Consider the following 16,358-nt stretch of genomic DNA (forward strand, 5'->3'; position numbering starts at 1 on the left):
TAACACCAAAAAGTTTAAATTCGAGTGAATGAATAGTTACTAACGGACATTTAGGAGCATGGGAAGAGGTCTGAAGTTGAGTAGTTATCGATAGATAATATAGCCAAAAACAAAGCCAACCTCACATTATTAACGCTGTTTTTAGAAGTTCTGTCGCCAAGGAGAATAAAGAAGCGAAAGTTTGAGTGATTTAAACTTCAAGCAGTGCGATGATTTTAAAATATATACAATCTTGGAGTGAAAAATTGTCAGGGCTTTAGAAGAGATAAATAACTGAAATATTTAAAAAGTTGTTAAATTTTTAAAAAATCACTGTTTTGGCGACATTATTACACTTATACGAAAATTAACGAAAATTATCATAATCACTGCTTTATTCTCAGGTTTTACTTATTTTTAATCATCCAAGTAATGCAACATTGGAGTAAGTTTATGAATATTAAAAAATTAGGCCACAAACGCTTTTCATTTTTACAAAACTCTGGCTTTTCTCCATATTGACGTTTTGCACCATTTTCCGAATAAGCGTTGACAACGCTGGCTTTTGATAGGCTAAAATTGATCTAACCGTCGTGAGTAACAGTTGCAAGATCACAGCAGTTATAAAAATAGCCTATTATTCATATAGCACTCATATAGTACTAATTATGCTTTGAAAAAAAGCCTTAATATTAAATTTAAATAATCTGGCTATATCTTAATCATAAAATAAATGAACGTGAGAGAATTTAATATAGCCCTATAACCGAAACATTTTTTTGTTAGAGAAATAAAGCAGCTTAATGAAAAATAAAGCTAAAAAAAGATTTTGATATTCGATTTAGAATTTCGATATCGATTTCGAAAACTTAGCCGTTACATTGATTGTTAAAAAAAATATTTATATTCACTTTTATACAATGTGATAAAAATTAAATAATTTATAATAAAATAAAATAAATAATAAAATAAAATTAAAGTAAATCAAATTATAATTGGATTAGGAATGATTAGAAAAATTTCATTTATGAATTCAAAGAACTTTAAAAAGCTAAGAAATATGTAATGCCTATAATAGCATCATAGAAATCAAAATAATTTTTATAAATAAAGTAATTTTTCATAAAAAAAATATATGGTTTTTATTTTTTAAATTTAAAAATTTTCTTAAAAACGAAGCCAGTTTAGTTTTAAAAAACAACTCTTCAATCTATTACAAATATTTTAAACTATTAAAGCTTTTATGTAAATTATATTTGTTTACTTCCTCTTAATTGATTTTTTTTTTCAATTTTATACTGAACCCTTTCCTAAAATAAGAACAAGAAAAATTCATTTTTCTCCATCACTATTTTCAATTAACAACTCACGATATCTATATGATAAATTACTTTTTAGGCCAAAAATAATTATCATCATAATCACTTTAGGGTTATCAGAATGCTCCGACCATCTCACTAAGATGAGTCATAAATCCATCTTGAAAAATTGTGCATTATATTCAAAATCAATTAATTTAGATTTCATTCAAACAATTACGAAAAGTGAAGCTTAATTTTTAATGATTAACGGTCAATTTCTTATCTATGAGCGATGACCAACTGTAATAACTTACGTTATTAAAATCAGTTCCATTGGATTGCTGTTTAAATAAAGTTAAAAAAATTGTTTTACAATTCCAAATTTTAGATTCTAAAATGAGATGGGTTAATAAACTGAATAGTTTGAAAAGATTTATGAGCTGATGCTTGCAGTTAAATCTAAATTTGTTCTAATGTTTGTGCTTATTTATTCATTTTTATTTAAATTAAATTTTCATTATTATATTTGAATGATATTTATTTTAAGGTTTTTGTTCTTAAAGTCTTAATGGGTTGTTTTTTTAATAAGGAGATTTACGTATTGGATAAGTTAATAACATTAGTTAATTTAAGTCTTTAGTTTTAATATATTTTTTCAAACGTTAAAACACTGTAGAATTTCTTTATTATTTTTTTTCTTCAAGTTTCGAAAAGTGATACAATTAATGCAATTATATTATTTACTTATTTTTTAGTAAATCGGAGAATAGTTCATTTAATTAAAAAAAATTTGTAAAATAAACATTTTTACCAACATTTGAATAACTTTTAGATTACAATAACAATAACTTTTAAACTAAACAACAATAACTTTTTATAATAAGGAAAACAAAACGTTAAATTTTATATGAGAGTTTCTAAAATAAACTTTTTTTTTACCCTAGTCTTAAAAACACAATTTTCGTTCGAATTATGAACTCTTTTTTCAAAGGTCGTCGGTTTGTAAATTTCCATGTGAAAAATTCTTAGTCAAGAATCGTGACATTTTTAAACAAGAAAATATTTACTTCTTTTTTTTTTTGTTTCTTATAATAATTTTTATTAACTACAAAACTTCAGCTACGAACTATGTTTTTTTTTTCTTCTTCTTCTTTTGTACAAGAAAAAAAAATTTATTTTATCCAATTAACTGTGGATATGGATATCATACCTAGTTAAAAATTCGATAAAATATTATTACATTAAAGTTGCATAAAAAATATCCCTAATTAAAATTTAAATTATCTATAATAATTAAAGGAAGAGTTTGTGCGAGTGGGAGGTTCTAGATGAAAAGGATTAGAAAATGACGATGATTAGTGACGGCATAGTTGCGAACTGATCTCGTCAAAAAGGGATTAGTCAAATTTGAAATTCACGTAACGAAACAATTTATTTGAAAAACTATGTGAAAAAGACAGTAAAAGCGAAAAATAACTGCCGAGAAAATGTTCGAAAAATTATGTAGATGAACGATTAACGAACAATTTATGTAGATGAACGATGTAGACGAACCATTTGCTACTTGCTAGTCGACGAAATCGCGCTTTGCTATAACGTGTATATTTTTCGACAAATAAATTACTTCTCATTATAGTGAAAGATTGAAATTAGATAATATTCTTCTGTAAATGTTATCGCAAACCAAATACATCGGTGAAAGAACGCATATTTGGTTTTATTTTTGTCTCCTATTTTCCGACGTAAATTTATATAAAACTTTTTTGATAATATTTAGCACATTCAAAGGTTATATGAATGCTGATATTCAATGGAAAAAATCGATATTTACTAGATATATGTTTTTTACGGTAAGCAATTTCTTCTACAAATAAATTAAATTAAATCATATTACTGTGGAAGACCTAAATTAAATAATATTAATAATCACCGATAAAATTTATCACTTACCAACTAAATAGGTAAAAGGCTTAATATTTGGTAATAATTTAGGGCAATCAAACTTTCACCTGTTTTTTGTTAACATTTATCGGTGTAATTTTTTTTTTAAAAAAATTGACTTAAATAAAGCTTTTATTTTAATACTGGCATTCACTGGAGATTGTCGACTTTTACCAGACATAAGACCTTCTCAAGTAACATACATATATTCCAACAAATAATTCCTAAATGCGTTACAGTTCCCACCAAAAATACTTTCATAACCCTGCTCCAACCTATATTTTTACTTTCTACTCTAAAATGATTAAAAAAAAGAACTCCATTTAAAAGAAGACGGAACTAACAAAAATCATTAACCCTTTACTTCCAGATAACCTATCATTTTGTTCGAAAAAAAATGTATCAATTCCTCCCAAATATAAATAAAACAAAATTAAAGTTCTGCTGACCACCTGCCTGTAAAAGAATCGGTGCATGAAAATACAATGAACTTGTCACTTTCTTCATAGACACTATATCCAAAGAAGGAAACAATAAAGTAAACAAACACACACTCTTACTCCTTTGCACTCGAGATGCATCAACAGGTGCTCCCGATTTCATTGTTGCCATTAGGTAGTCGTCATAAATCTATATCAAAAAACCCTCTCTATAAATAATAATACCAAGAAAAAAAATAACCGTGAGAATTATAACCGTGAGAAAGCGGCCCCTCCTACATTGGCCATTTCGTTTTGGCTTCTACTAAGTTAAGCCTAATGTGGCGACGAGTCTCGCATATTAATTAGGAATGGAAAGAATTTGGAATTGAAAGAGATTGTGCGGAATGATAACAGGAGAGGGATGCGTCAGTAAAGTTTGTGTTTTATTTTATTTTTTAATCGCGGTGTTATTATTTTTTTATTGTTTTTTTTGTTTGTAATTCTAAGGAAGTTGCGTTTGCAGCTGATGGCTTTGAGGTATTTCCTGCAACTAAGATGTGGGTTTAAATTGAGCTGTTTTGTTTTCTTTTATGGTTGCCGAATGATATAAAACACCTTCTGAAACTTTGTTACATCGTTTAGATTTATAAATTGTTTTATTTAAGTTCGCAGTTTATTTACAAGTTGTAAGAGATGAACTGGGGTAATCCTCTATCTGCGGTGCCAATTATATGTTAATTTAAAAGGATTAAAAAAAATTGGCCTATCCACTGGAAAAAAATTTATAGATTTTTTTAATTGTTGTTGGCAAGATGATTGAATAAATCAAATTTTGAAAATGGTCCTTTATTACTCATTTAGTTCATTGTAGTAATTAATTTATTCAAAGCGATGCAAAATAAAATGGCGACAGAAGAAAATAGAAAATTTTAAAAAAGAAAACAATGAAAAATATAATATTGACAACCGAAGCTGACGTCATCAGGAGGTACCAGCGCCGGAAGTCAAAAAAACACAAAACCTTTTCTATCGAGAGAGTACGACAAATGTCTTCAATTTTTTCTCCCAGTACCCTAAAGGTTTTGTAAAAAAAGACCAGGGAGTGAGAAAAAGATAATACAAAAGTAAAATGCATAAACTAATTACAAAAGGAAAACAATGTTCAAAAAACCTGCTTAAAAATATTCCCGTTTTTACAATTTTTAAACTTTTAAAATTTTTTTAAAACTTTTTAAATTTTTTTTATTTATATTTTTTAATTAAAAAATTTAGTATTTCTAAGTAGATTTTTTGAACATAGTTTTCCTTTTGCAATTAGTTTAAGTATTTTACTTTTGTATTTTGTATTGTTTTTTCCCCTCTTCCTGAACTTTTTTGCAAAAACCTTTGTTTTACAGAGAGAGCAAATTTTAGACTTATGTCGTGCTCTCTCGATAGAAAACGTTTCGTGTTTTTCTGACTTCCGGAGCTGGTACCTCCTGTCGACGTCAGCTTCGGTTCTGATTATTATAATATTCATTGTTTTCTTCTTAAAAATTTTCTATTGGTTTCAATTTTCTTATGAAATTTCTTCTGCATATTGCGCAACTTTCCTTTGGAAAATATAGTATTTAACTGCTTTATGCATAATTTTTGATTTCTCTTTTTATTCGATGAAAGTTCTCTTTTTAAATAGTGAAGAACCATACCTGTTAAACCCCTTTTTGCTTCAAGTTCTAACAATCTTTCAAACTGTTAAGTATTCGATAAGAAATGAAATTTATTTCGGTTATTTGCGCGAATTACTACAGAAACGCGTAGATTTTATCATACGAGTAGTATTCCAATTTTTGGAGAATTTGTCGCGTTTTTCTTTAATTGAAATTCTTTTCAGATAATTTAAAACCTTGGTTGGTTGGTGTCGTATCCTCTATTGAATCATATTTCATGGTGTGCTTGAATAGTTTTTGTTATTTCTATGGCATTAAATGAATACAAATCCTCTTCTGTGGGGTAGTTTAAGAGGTGAAGGCCTGCAGCGACTGCAGGGCAGTTGAAAACATGATATGGTGTCAGTTCCACATTAAGGCAGTTGCCACAGTTTTGATATTTTCTAGTCCCATCTGTAGAAATTTTCATATTTTTGTGATGTTTTGTTCTTAGTCTGATGAGAGTAGTGGCTGTCTTCCTATCGATGTCAAGATTAGTTATTTGATCGTGGGCTTTGATTTTTAAAGGGGTGAATAGTCTTGACTTTGCAAAATCATTTGCATCTGCCAACGTGGTTGGGATTGTATTTTGATTGAGATCTCTGGCACTTTTAGCCAAGGAATCAGCTATTTCATTGAACTCTAGGTTCACAAGGGCGGGAATCCACTGCAAGAAGCATTTTTTCCGGAGACGCTGAAGTTGTCCAAGTTGTTCTATGATATTCAGGATAAGGCTTGAGGTACCTTTGCTGAGGGCCTGTAAGGCAGACCTGCAGTCGCAGAAGATGGTGATACCACTAAGCTGCTCCGAAGGTTCAAGATTGATGTACGTTTCGATTGCCGTATTTAAAACCTTATGGTATATAATAAAACAAACCTACGTATTTCTGCAAGGAATGCAATTTTGAATATACTCTTTAAATTTGAAATCAATCAGTAAAGATTTGTTTGAATTATTAAGAAATTTTGCTTTAAGAAAACCTTTTTGAAGCTTTCAGGTTACACGCAATAGAGTGAAAAGGCTGAGAAATTCTAGTATCCTGTTCATAAACCTTTGGGTACATTATTTTAGAGAATAAGAACAATTTTTATCCAAAATCCAGTTATGGTTTACGATTTTAAATGTAGTTAGATACCAGTTCTATTTTCAGTTATCTTGAAATTTTTAAAAAAATTTCAAATGTGGAAGCAAGAAAGGTTTGATAAGCGGTATTTGATTATAATTTATAATCATGCTTATTTTATGTTCTTATATTTGAGAGAAAATTGTAAGATCAAGGTAAGATGTCAAGTTTCTAATTTGGAATAAATATTGTCATAATCGTCATAAACCTATATACCGTGATACCTGTCAAAATGTCTTCACAAGTAAGTTAACCACCAATCTAAGTTGGCCCCTTTGATAAAGAACGGAATTTATCTTATATAATAAAAGAGAATCTTATATGTTGACCACTGCAATTAGTTAATATCGTCTAGGGTTATTTGAAGTGATGTTCTTAACATTAATTTTTTTGTTAAAATAGCCTCTTAATATTTAAGTGAAAAAAAAGTTTTGGACAATTATATGTTGCTATTTAATGCAACAGAAATTCACTGAACTGCTTATATTACATACGTTATTCTTTTAATAATTCTTAAGAGTAAGATTATAATAAAAAAACTCAATGACTCATCTCCCTCTATAAGTTGATAACCTATTTAAGCTGACCTCTAAAGTAATGCACCACAAAAAGTCACCTTACACTATGCAATCGAAACAGAAACTAAAAAAAACTTCGAAAGTTCTAATAACGAATTTCAAAATAATGATTCTTCTAATAAGAATTCACATGAAAATAATTCCTTTTTAAAATAAATTAACTCGTGTTATTAGTTGAATGTCCATGATAGATAAATTGAAGTTGCATTCATTATTTTCAAATTATCCTTATTCTCCGCAATATTTCTGCAATTTTTTTTCCTGAAAATTCTTCAAATCTCAGATTTTGAATAATATATTTAAATTCTTTTCGAAAAAGTTGCCTGAATAATAGAACGTCAAATGTAAATAAGAATTATACGTCACAATGAGCTAACTTTTCTTTCGCGTGGCTGAATTCAAAATGAACATCCACAAATATAATCTGTATTTTTTTCTTAAAAAAAAGACAGAAAAAAAACAACGTGTATTACATATGGTGGGCACAAAAACCCGAAATAAAATTTGAGACAGAAGCAGAAAAATTACAATCCTTCTCGAATTTTTGATTGGAAACCAAAATACCATCAACAGTGGAAAGTAAACTAGAATATCACACAGCTCCATCGTCGAATTCTGCAACATAATATAATAATATCTTTGAACTCTTATATTCTTCTTAGATTTGAGGGGAAAGTTTTACTTGATCATTGTAAGATATCAGGCTTCTAACTTGCATTAATATTGCTATCATTCTAGCAATATACATTCAAAATAGAACGAAAAAAAAATTCTTTTAGGTTCCGTATCAATCAACAATTCTACCGACAAGAGAAAAACCAAACAAAAAACACTTTTTCCCTCTTCTCAATATGATATATTAATCTGCAAACCCAACCGAGCGTTGCAGCCAAATATTAAATTTCTGTTTGGGTTTTTTTTCAACAATGAATTTTTCGATCTCGCAGAGAATTCATGTATTATTCATATCGCCAGTAAGGTATAAAAAAAAATTTTGATTTCTAAGATAGACTATGTTTTAAATTTATCATTGGGCTCTACGATAATCTGTTGCATTTTCAATGTTGGTCTTTGTTGTTCTCGTAAGAACAAATTCAAAATACATCGTGTTTTTTCTCCATTAAAGATGCAGAAATTTAGCATTTTAATGGAAAAATTGATATTATGATAATGAGATTTGCAATTTTTTACATTGTCATAATTAACTGAATTTGTCGAAGTTTTCAGGTAACCACGAATAGGTAAATATTTTACTTTCAAAAGAATTCAACAACTAATAAACATAAAAATTAATAAAAAAAAAACCATTTTCATGCGTACAAACATTTTTAGTTTCTATGATATTTTTTGATAAAAAACAATGGGCAATTCTTTAAAAAAAACTTCTAAACATTATTCATAATTATTTAAAGTGTATTTTTAACTTTTCTATTTTGCCTTTTAATTTAAAAAATTTATTTTTTTTATGAAAAGTCAAATTTTTTTCCTATGAAAAATACACTTAACCCTAGATAACTGAACATTCTTCTAAAACTATGCTCCTCAACTTTTTTATCGTAGCGGACCGGTTAACGTTTGATAGTTTTACAGCAGCCGCTGATGATGTTGATTGCTTATATTTTAGATTGTTTTGAATTCATGATTTTATTTCATGCCGCTGATGCAGCCGCTGATGATGTGGATTGTTTATATTTTAGATTGTTTTGAATTCATGATTTTATTTCAATTGTTTTTAAACATGTCCTCAAAATTATATACAATTACATGCGCGGTATTGGTGCGGTTTTAGGTTATATTTCTCAGCTCCCGGTTAATCTCTCGCCCATAGAAACCACTGGTTTAAGAGACTACCAGCCCCTGCCAGTTTTGCGAATTCGAAATATTTTCATGCTCTATCTCACTCAAAGAATCTTCATAACTGGTAAAATGAGTTATCCGAAAGTGATAAGCAACAACTGTATGCTGGTTACTTTTCGAGATTTGTTGTAGTCGTTATCTAACAGTCGAATGTTTAGTTCCATCAAAGTAAACATTGAAGATAGTTTAAATATTAAAAAGCCCATAAAAGGTACGACGTAATACATGAAGAACAAAAGCAGAATTTGTACTTTCTGCCCATTTAAGATACGCAGAATGACAAAATACGAATACAACTATACTGCAAAAAATTCCGGATCGAATTACGGTAAAAAGTACCGACACTCAAAGTTGTCAAAGTTTTTCACAGTAAAATTCATTTTTACCGGAACATGTTATCGAACAAAAAAAAAATCAGAGATATACCGTAATTTTTGCAGTGATAATTACTTTAAAATCGCTGAATTACTCGAATTAAATAAATATTACTGTAAAAATTACGGTCAGATGGATTTTACGGATGAAGCATCCAAAGTGTCGTTACTTTATACCGTAATTTGATCAGTAGTTTTTTTTTACAGTGCACAGAAACAAGGTTATTTCTGCAGACCGCACTCTTAACATCCGAAAAGAATGAAAATGATATTTTTCCCCATATTTCCATTTTTTATTTGAAAGATTATGTTTTTTTAAAGTAGCGATAGTTTATTTGAAATAAATAAGGGAAATATAAAAATATTATTCTTTTTGATTCGTTGTTTATTCGTCGATTGATTAGTTGCAGATTAACACCGATTTAAGTTTAGTAATCTAGGGTTAATGAACCATTTTTTAATACTTGACCTTATAACAAGTTTTACAATATTTTTCAATATATATATATTATTTTCGTATTAATTATTCAAAAGAATTTAAAGAAATATAATTAACTTTAAAGTTTTTATTCTTTTGAATTTCTCTGTTGCAAATTAAATAATAAGTTTAGAAAATAATATTAAATTTTTATTTGGTACTTTTTCAACAATAATTTTTCTTCATTAAGTGTATTAAAACTCATATCGTAAGAAATAAGTAAATTTTTTTTGAATTTTTAAAAATGAATTGTGTTTTAAATTAATCATTAAAATGTACGATAGTCATATGAACTTTTTGAATATTTCGATTTGCTTTTCTTGTAAAATCAAACTCTAAATATATCATGTTTTTATACATGAAAGATGCTCAAATGTTGCATTTTAATGGAAAGAAAATTGCATTATTATAATGAGTTTTACGGTTTTTAACTATTCTTTTGTAATATCATAATTATCTGCACTAGTAGAAAAAAATTTGTTAGTATTTTTCTTCCAAAGGAATGCAGAAATATACTTCAAAAATAATAAATCGTTTCTTCCTTAATATAAACATCATTAGTTACTTAAATATATTTTGAAATAAATAACGTCTATTTTATAATTCGAGATTGCAGCTTTAACAAAAAACAAACTTGATTAAAATATATTTTCAATTTTGTTATTATACCGTTTGATAAAAAAATGCTTTCTAATAAAAAAAGTTATCAATTTTTGGTTGAAAAATGCATTTATTAACCTTCTTTTTCCAAATGCTTATAAAATTTCACAATATGTTTTCAACCACAAAAGATTCTTATAACTTTCTAATTTATTCAACTGATTAATTTCAAATTAGTAAATATTTTTTTACGAAAAGAATACCGATAATAATAAACATTAAAATTTATGAACAAGTTCTTCCTTAGTACATCCATTTTTATTTACTGAAATGTTTTTTTTTTCAGTGATTATATTTATTTTATGAGGGAAAATTATAAGGAATTCTTTAGTTTTTAAAAAATAATACATAATTAGGTTAAATTTATTTTCAGCTTTGTTAATATACCACTTAATTTTTTTAAAGCATATTTTAATATCTCTTTTTAATGAATAACACGTTAAGTTATTTCATTTTATTCTGTAAGCATTTGATATGCTTATAAAGCTTCGCAATGTGTTATTAAACACAAAACATTTTTGATTGCTTTCTCAATTTTTTTATGAGTTAAATGTCATCTTTTTAATAGAGGACGTTTTTTATAATTAAATACTGCATTAAATATTTTAACAAAAGAGCCGGATTCGTAGTTGATAAAAATATATTATTAGTTTGTTATTATACCGCATCCCTCTGTTATTTTTTAATATTTATTTTCAAAAAAAAAAAAAAAAAAACACAATTGATAAATCTTTTTTCTTTTTTTTTTTGACAAATTATTACGCTGCTTATTAAATTTCACAATATATAATTTAAATTTAGTTAAAGGTATTTCTAAAAACTATGATACACCCTTAATTTCAAACTAAAAATAAAATTTTGAAACTTATCTTGCACTGTTAGAATTTTCATTCCAAAATTACGGTAAAATAATCGGCAGCAGTCTGTGCATCCAATTAACAGTAAAGTTTACGGTAAAGGAAATTTTTTACATTTGCAATATTGAAACCGTTTACAATTAAAATGGTTAAAACAATTCATACAGAACAATACGTGTTTTTGACCATTTACAACTAGAATGGTTTCAAAATCATGAAAAAGACTCTTCATGTGTTCGAGAAAAAGGAAGAATATTGTGGTGTCAAAGCTAGGACTAAAACCCCCATTTGTAAACCCTGATATAGACGGATTAGTCCTTTCGGCTATAACTCCTGACACACAGCGAGAAGTAACTAAGTGGCTCCATTAGCTGAGCTTAGTTGGCGCGATAAATCTCTGTTTTTTTTAACCGTTTTGGTGAAAGCAGTTAAAAAACTGCATTTCTCACAGTTAACAGTTTCAACACCATCTTATTTATGGTTATTTGAATGTTTTCTTTGTATATGGTAAAATAACAATTAAATAAATTGTTATTTAACTAATTTTTATGAGAAATTTCTAACAGTGTTTAACGAAAGTTTAACGTTTATTTTAGGGTGGCAGCGTCGAAGATGCAAATAGTCTTTTTCCTGGGGACCATAATAGTGTCATAAGAAAAGGTAAGAAGAAAATTTGTGTTTTTTTTATGAATTATTTTTCAGAAAAATTGTGTTTACATCACTTAAATATAACTTTACTGAAATTATAATACTATGTCAGTTTTTAATGTAATTTTATACGAGATTAATTAGTATATTTTTTTCTCAATTGTTTTAAATAGACTTAAAATACATCTTATTATTTTATATATGCAGTATTTTATTTAGTAGGTATACTTTAAAAAATATTGAGAATTTTTTTTATTTTTTTGTATTGCAAATTTCAGATTATTTTAATTTAGTTTATCCTTTTTTTTAGTAAGTTCATCGATTTTTTTATTTTTTAAAATAAGAGCCATGGCGGCTCAGGGAATAAAGCGTACGCCTCCCAATGAGTTGATCCAGATTCGAACCCCAGTCGTGGCTGGTTGTTACAAACTCTGCTCCTGACTCGCACCGACCACAGTGCTGTTGTAAATTTTCCTCAGTGATTGACGGAGAATGGGCTAACCGTGGGAGGTTTTCGTCGTTTTTCTCTCCATATAACTCAAATGCGGGTGTGTACCATCAAAAAGTTATTACTATTAGTCCCTCCACGATGGCAAATTCCTCCCAATGCTTGACTCAGGAGTTCCCTTTTCTTCTGAGTTGAGTTCAAAGTTACAAGGCTGCAGAATTGAATATTGAAATTCTTAAGAGGTCGGCTGTTCAACGCCAATCATAAAATAAAACAAAATTCTTAAAATAATAACAGATATTTATAGACCAATTTGATTGTTGTTTCTTGATCGATTTTTTTTCTTCATAAATGTGCTTCAGTTATCATTTCATTTTATCTATGCGTACTTATTCCCAGTTTTTTAAAAAAAAATATTTGGTTGTAAGCGTTCGTAAAATTGCAAACTCACGCACTTCCAATCGTATTCCGTTTAAATGAGTCACACTTCCTCCACTCTTTTTATCCCAAGAGAACACTTTAACAAATGACATGATTTATAAAAAGAATTTTATGACCGTTCGCTTTTATGAAATTCTTTATTTATAGACACAAGAATGGAACTGCTTTTCGCATTTACCATATAGCCCACGGGGGAAATACAGAAACTTTAAAATGGCCACAAAGCGATCAGTTATGTTTGATCTTCGGTGACTTCGTAAATCGTCCTAATTCTGCCTAGAGGGAAAACAAACTGTAACTTTGACGTTGTTGTCTTCCAATGTATTTACGTGGAATTTATTTAGACATTCGTACCACGTATTTATGAATTCTACGGAGAGAAACTTTTAATGCTTTGGTTTGTTTTTAAATATATTGCCTAAACTAATACGATTTATGGCATAGATTATTCTGCCGTAAATATGCTTGATGTTTAAATTAAGGAGAGAAAAAAATTTGCAAAACTGGCAGAAGATTACTTTACTAGTTAGTTTTCTTACGAAGTATTACTTTCAATACTTTTTATGTGATTGGAAACAAAGTATTTTTTCTTCGTTTTATTTAATCTAAAATAAGGTTTTTTATTTAGCAGTTAGTAAACTTTCTTTATATAACAGAAAGAGTACATTTTTTAAGAGGTTTTTTTAAACAGTAAATAAACTGTTTTTATTTTACAGTAACACTTTTATGTAAAAGAAAATAAGTTTTTTTTAACAATAAAAAATGTTTTTTTTTAAATTTAACTGTTAATAAGTTATTAAACAGTTAAATTTAAAGAATTTTCAGCATTATGTAACAGTAAATACTTTTTTTATTTAAGAGAAAATAAAGTTTTTTTGAACAGCTAATTGGTTTATATTGTATTAAAGTAAAGTATATTTATAAAAATAAAGATGGCATCAAATCTAAACACTTTTATCAGTTTTCCTTTTTTTAAACTCCACACTTTGTTAAAAAAGTTTAAAAATAACGGTATATTTCATTTACAAATATGAAAAACTTTGAGACTTATGAAAAATAATTTATTTCATTTGCGTTAAATTTTGTCATGAATAAACTGTACACTTACTTTAACTTTTTTTGCGTGTTTAAACCTTACTTTTGTTTTCTTTTTTTAAATTCTACTTTGAGTTTTACATTAAAAACAAACTCAGTGTTGCGACAGCCCATGGCGGGCCAAGGACTACAATATCCATCCCATTTTCTTGACCTTAAGCTCTAGGGTGCAGGAGCAGATGTTTTGGTTTGGTGATTAGCCGAATTCGGAACCTCTGTGTTTAGTTCCCAAGCATGCTTGGTACTTATTTAATCGACCCACAAAATTTATGAAAGGCTTAGTCAACCTTGCCCGATTTGGGGATTGAACCCTGAACCTGTGGCGCTGGAGTGCGATTTGCTATTGTTTTCAGTTAAATTTTTCAGAAATTAAACTAAATGTCTAAATCTCAAGGCAAATAAATATTTTACTTTAGTATAATTAAGTGCAAATTTAAAATGAATATTCAAATTCAAACGAAATTTGCGATAGTATTTTATATTTAAATTATTTTTCTAACAAGCTGCCGAATGGAATTATGGACGAATGTGGGAAACACAATGTAGGGGTGAGTATATGCATAAAAGAACATCTATTATACTACATTTGGATCCTTTTATCTTTAATATTTTAAGTTGCTCGAAGCACGTTTAAAGAGCCTTAGGCTTAATAGTAATCATAAAAATTGATATAGATATTCCTTATAATACATTTGATTAATGCAATAAATTGTTTGCTTTTTAAAAGTGATTTTATAAGTATTGATTTTGTTTGCATTCATTGTTTGTAGAAATATGCAGGGAAAGCTTTGAGAAGAATTTTAACTTATACAAATTTTTTAAATCATATATTTTTAATAATTTTTTTTTCTTTGAATTTTTTAAATGAATGCCTTTTTACTTGTTTCTGAATAGGATATGATTTTATTTCTGTTTCTGAATGGAGTACGTTTTTTACCTATTTTTTGTGGGATCTGACTTATTTTCTTTTTAAAGGACTACATTATTTCATTTGTTTCTGTATCTGAAAGGTGTACTTTTTTATCTTTTTTCAAATTGGATATACTTTGATTCCTGTTTCTGGAAGAAATACTTTTCTTTATCTTTTTCTAAATACAATATAATTTGATTCCTGTTTTTGAGAGGAATGCTTTTTATTATCTTCTTTCAAATGGGATATTTGATTCCTGTTTCTGAGGGTATAAATTTTTTAAATTTTTTTTCCAAATAGGATAGGATTTAATTTCTGTTTCTAAAATAATTACATTTTTTTAAACTGTATCTAAATTGAATATTTCTGTTTCCGAATGGATTTCTTTTTCCTAATGGAATAAAAACATTCTATTCCGAATGGAATTTTTCACCTGTTTCTGATAAGTATAAAGTTTAATTCGTGTTTATAGGTGGAATAATTTTTTTTCTGCTTCTAGATACCTTATTTATGGTTATTTCAGATTTATGGTTATTTCAGAATGATATACGTTTTTACTTATTTTAGAAACAAATCACCTGTTTTTGAATAGGATATGATTTAATTCACATTTTTGACTGAAATACGTTTTCATACTGTTTCAAAATCGAAGATGTTCTTTCCTGTTCCTGAATGAAATGTGTCTTCTTTCAGTTTTCCAGATGGAATGTATTTTGTTTATGCTTGTTTTTTGCGCTGTTTAAGAAACAACTATTAGTTGAAACGTGAGACTGGAGGAACCAAATTTGTATTGATGTCTTTTCCAATTAAAGTCGTATTTGCTTTTTCGTTGATAAGTTGATTTTCAATTAAGGACCAATTTCTCTTTGTATGTTAGCTCTGAAGTATTTACTGACAATGATTTTTGCTTTGCTAAAGATTTTTTTCGTTTCTTTAAATTAATCCTCCTAGTAGAATCCTGCAACTATCTAGAATACCTTCGGAAACTGTTTTCGTTTATTACAGAATATCAGTACACCAGTTGAAAATTAGTAAATCGTTTTGGTAGAAAAAGCTTACAAAAGAAAAAAAATGTAAGAACACTGACATGACTTTTAAAAAGCGATGCAAGAGAAGGGTGTTAAAATTTGCATGTTGTTATTCGAAATATTTATTTTAAAAATTCTTGAGTTAAAAAAAAATGCCGTATCAAATAAATGAAGAATTACTGTAGAAATATTTTTATAAAACCAATACCGAAAACTGCAAATGAATCTTTTATTTTGCATGCTTAGTTGTATTTAAATTGAATATTTATTTATATTTTTCATATATAATGTACAGTGCACAAAAATCGACTCATTTTGAATAACTTTTGATTTAAAGATTGGATTTTTACATACCGAGGTACAATTGTAATGGTATGAAAGGTGGATTTTAAGTATGTTATTAATTAGTACAAACTTTAATTTACGTTACAAAATCTGACACAAAAAGTGCTTTCCCTGAATAAACATACTTTTTTTTTACGCACTTAGTCTCTTGATAACATGGAAGGAAATGGCTACATTGTGTAAA

At 27.7% G+C, this 16,358-nt stretch overlaps 1 protein-coding gene across 10 annotated transcripts in view; it reads left to right on the plus strand.

Annotated features, from left to right (window-relative positions):
* Positions 1–16,358, plus strand: part of LOC107443623 (transcription factor AP-2) — a 188,899-nt gene that overhangs the window by 155,002 nt on the left and 17,539 nt on the right. For 6 of the 10 annotated variants that reach the window (XM_071184187.2, XM_071184189.2, XM_071184188.2 and 3 more), the window contains exons 3-4: positions 11,856–11,919; positions 14,395–14,439. In XM_071184187.2, coding sequence (XP_071040288.1) covers positions 11,856–11,919; positions 14,395–14,439 — 109 coding nt within the window. The remainder of the gene's footprint in view (positions 1–11,855; positions 11,920–14,394; positions 14,440–16,358) is intronic. The other 4 variants (XM_071184191.2, XM_043046802.3, XM_016057553.5 and 1 more) reach the window with 1 other exon arrangement.

This window comes from Parasteatoda tepidariorum, chromosome 10 (genome assembly GCF_982258835.1).
Source record: "Parasteatoda tepidariorum strain Cologne lab strain chromosome 10, Ptep-v5.0, whole genome shotgun sequence".
Taxonomy (NCBI): Eukaryota; Metazoa; Arthropoda; class Arachnida; order Araneae; family Theridiidae; genus Parasteatoda; species Parasteatoda tepidariorum.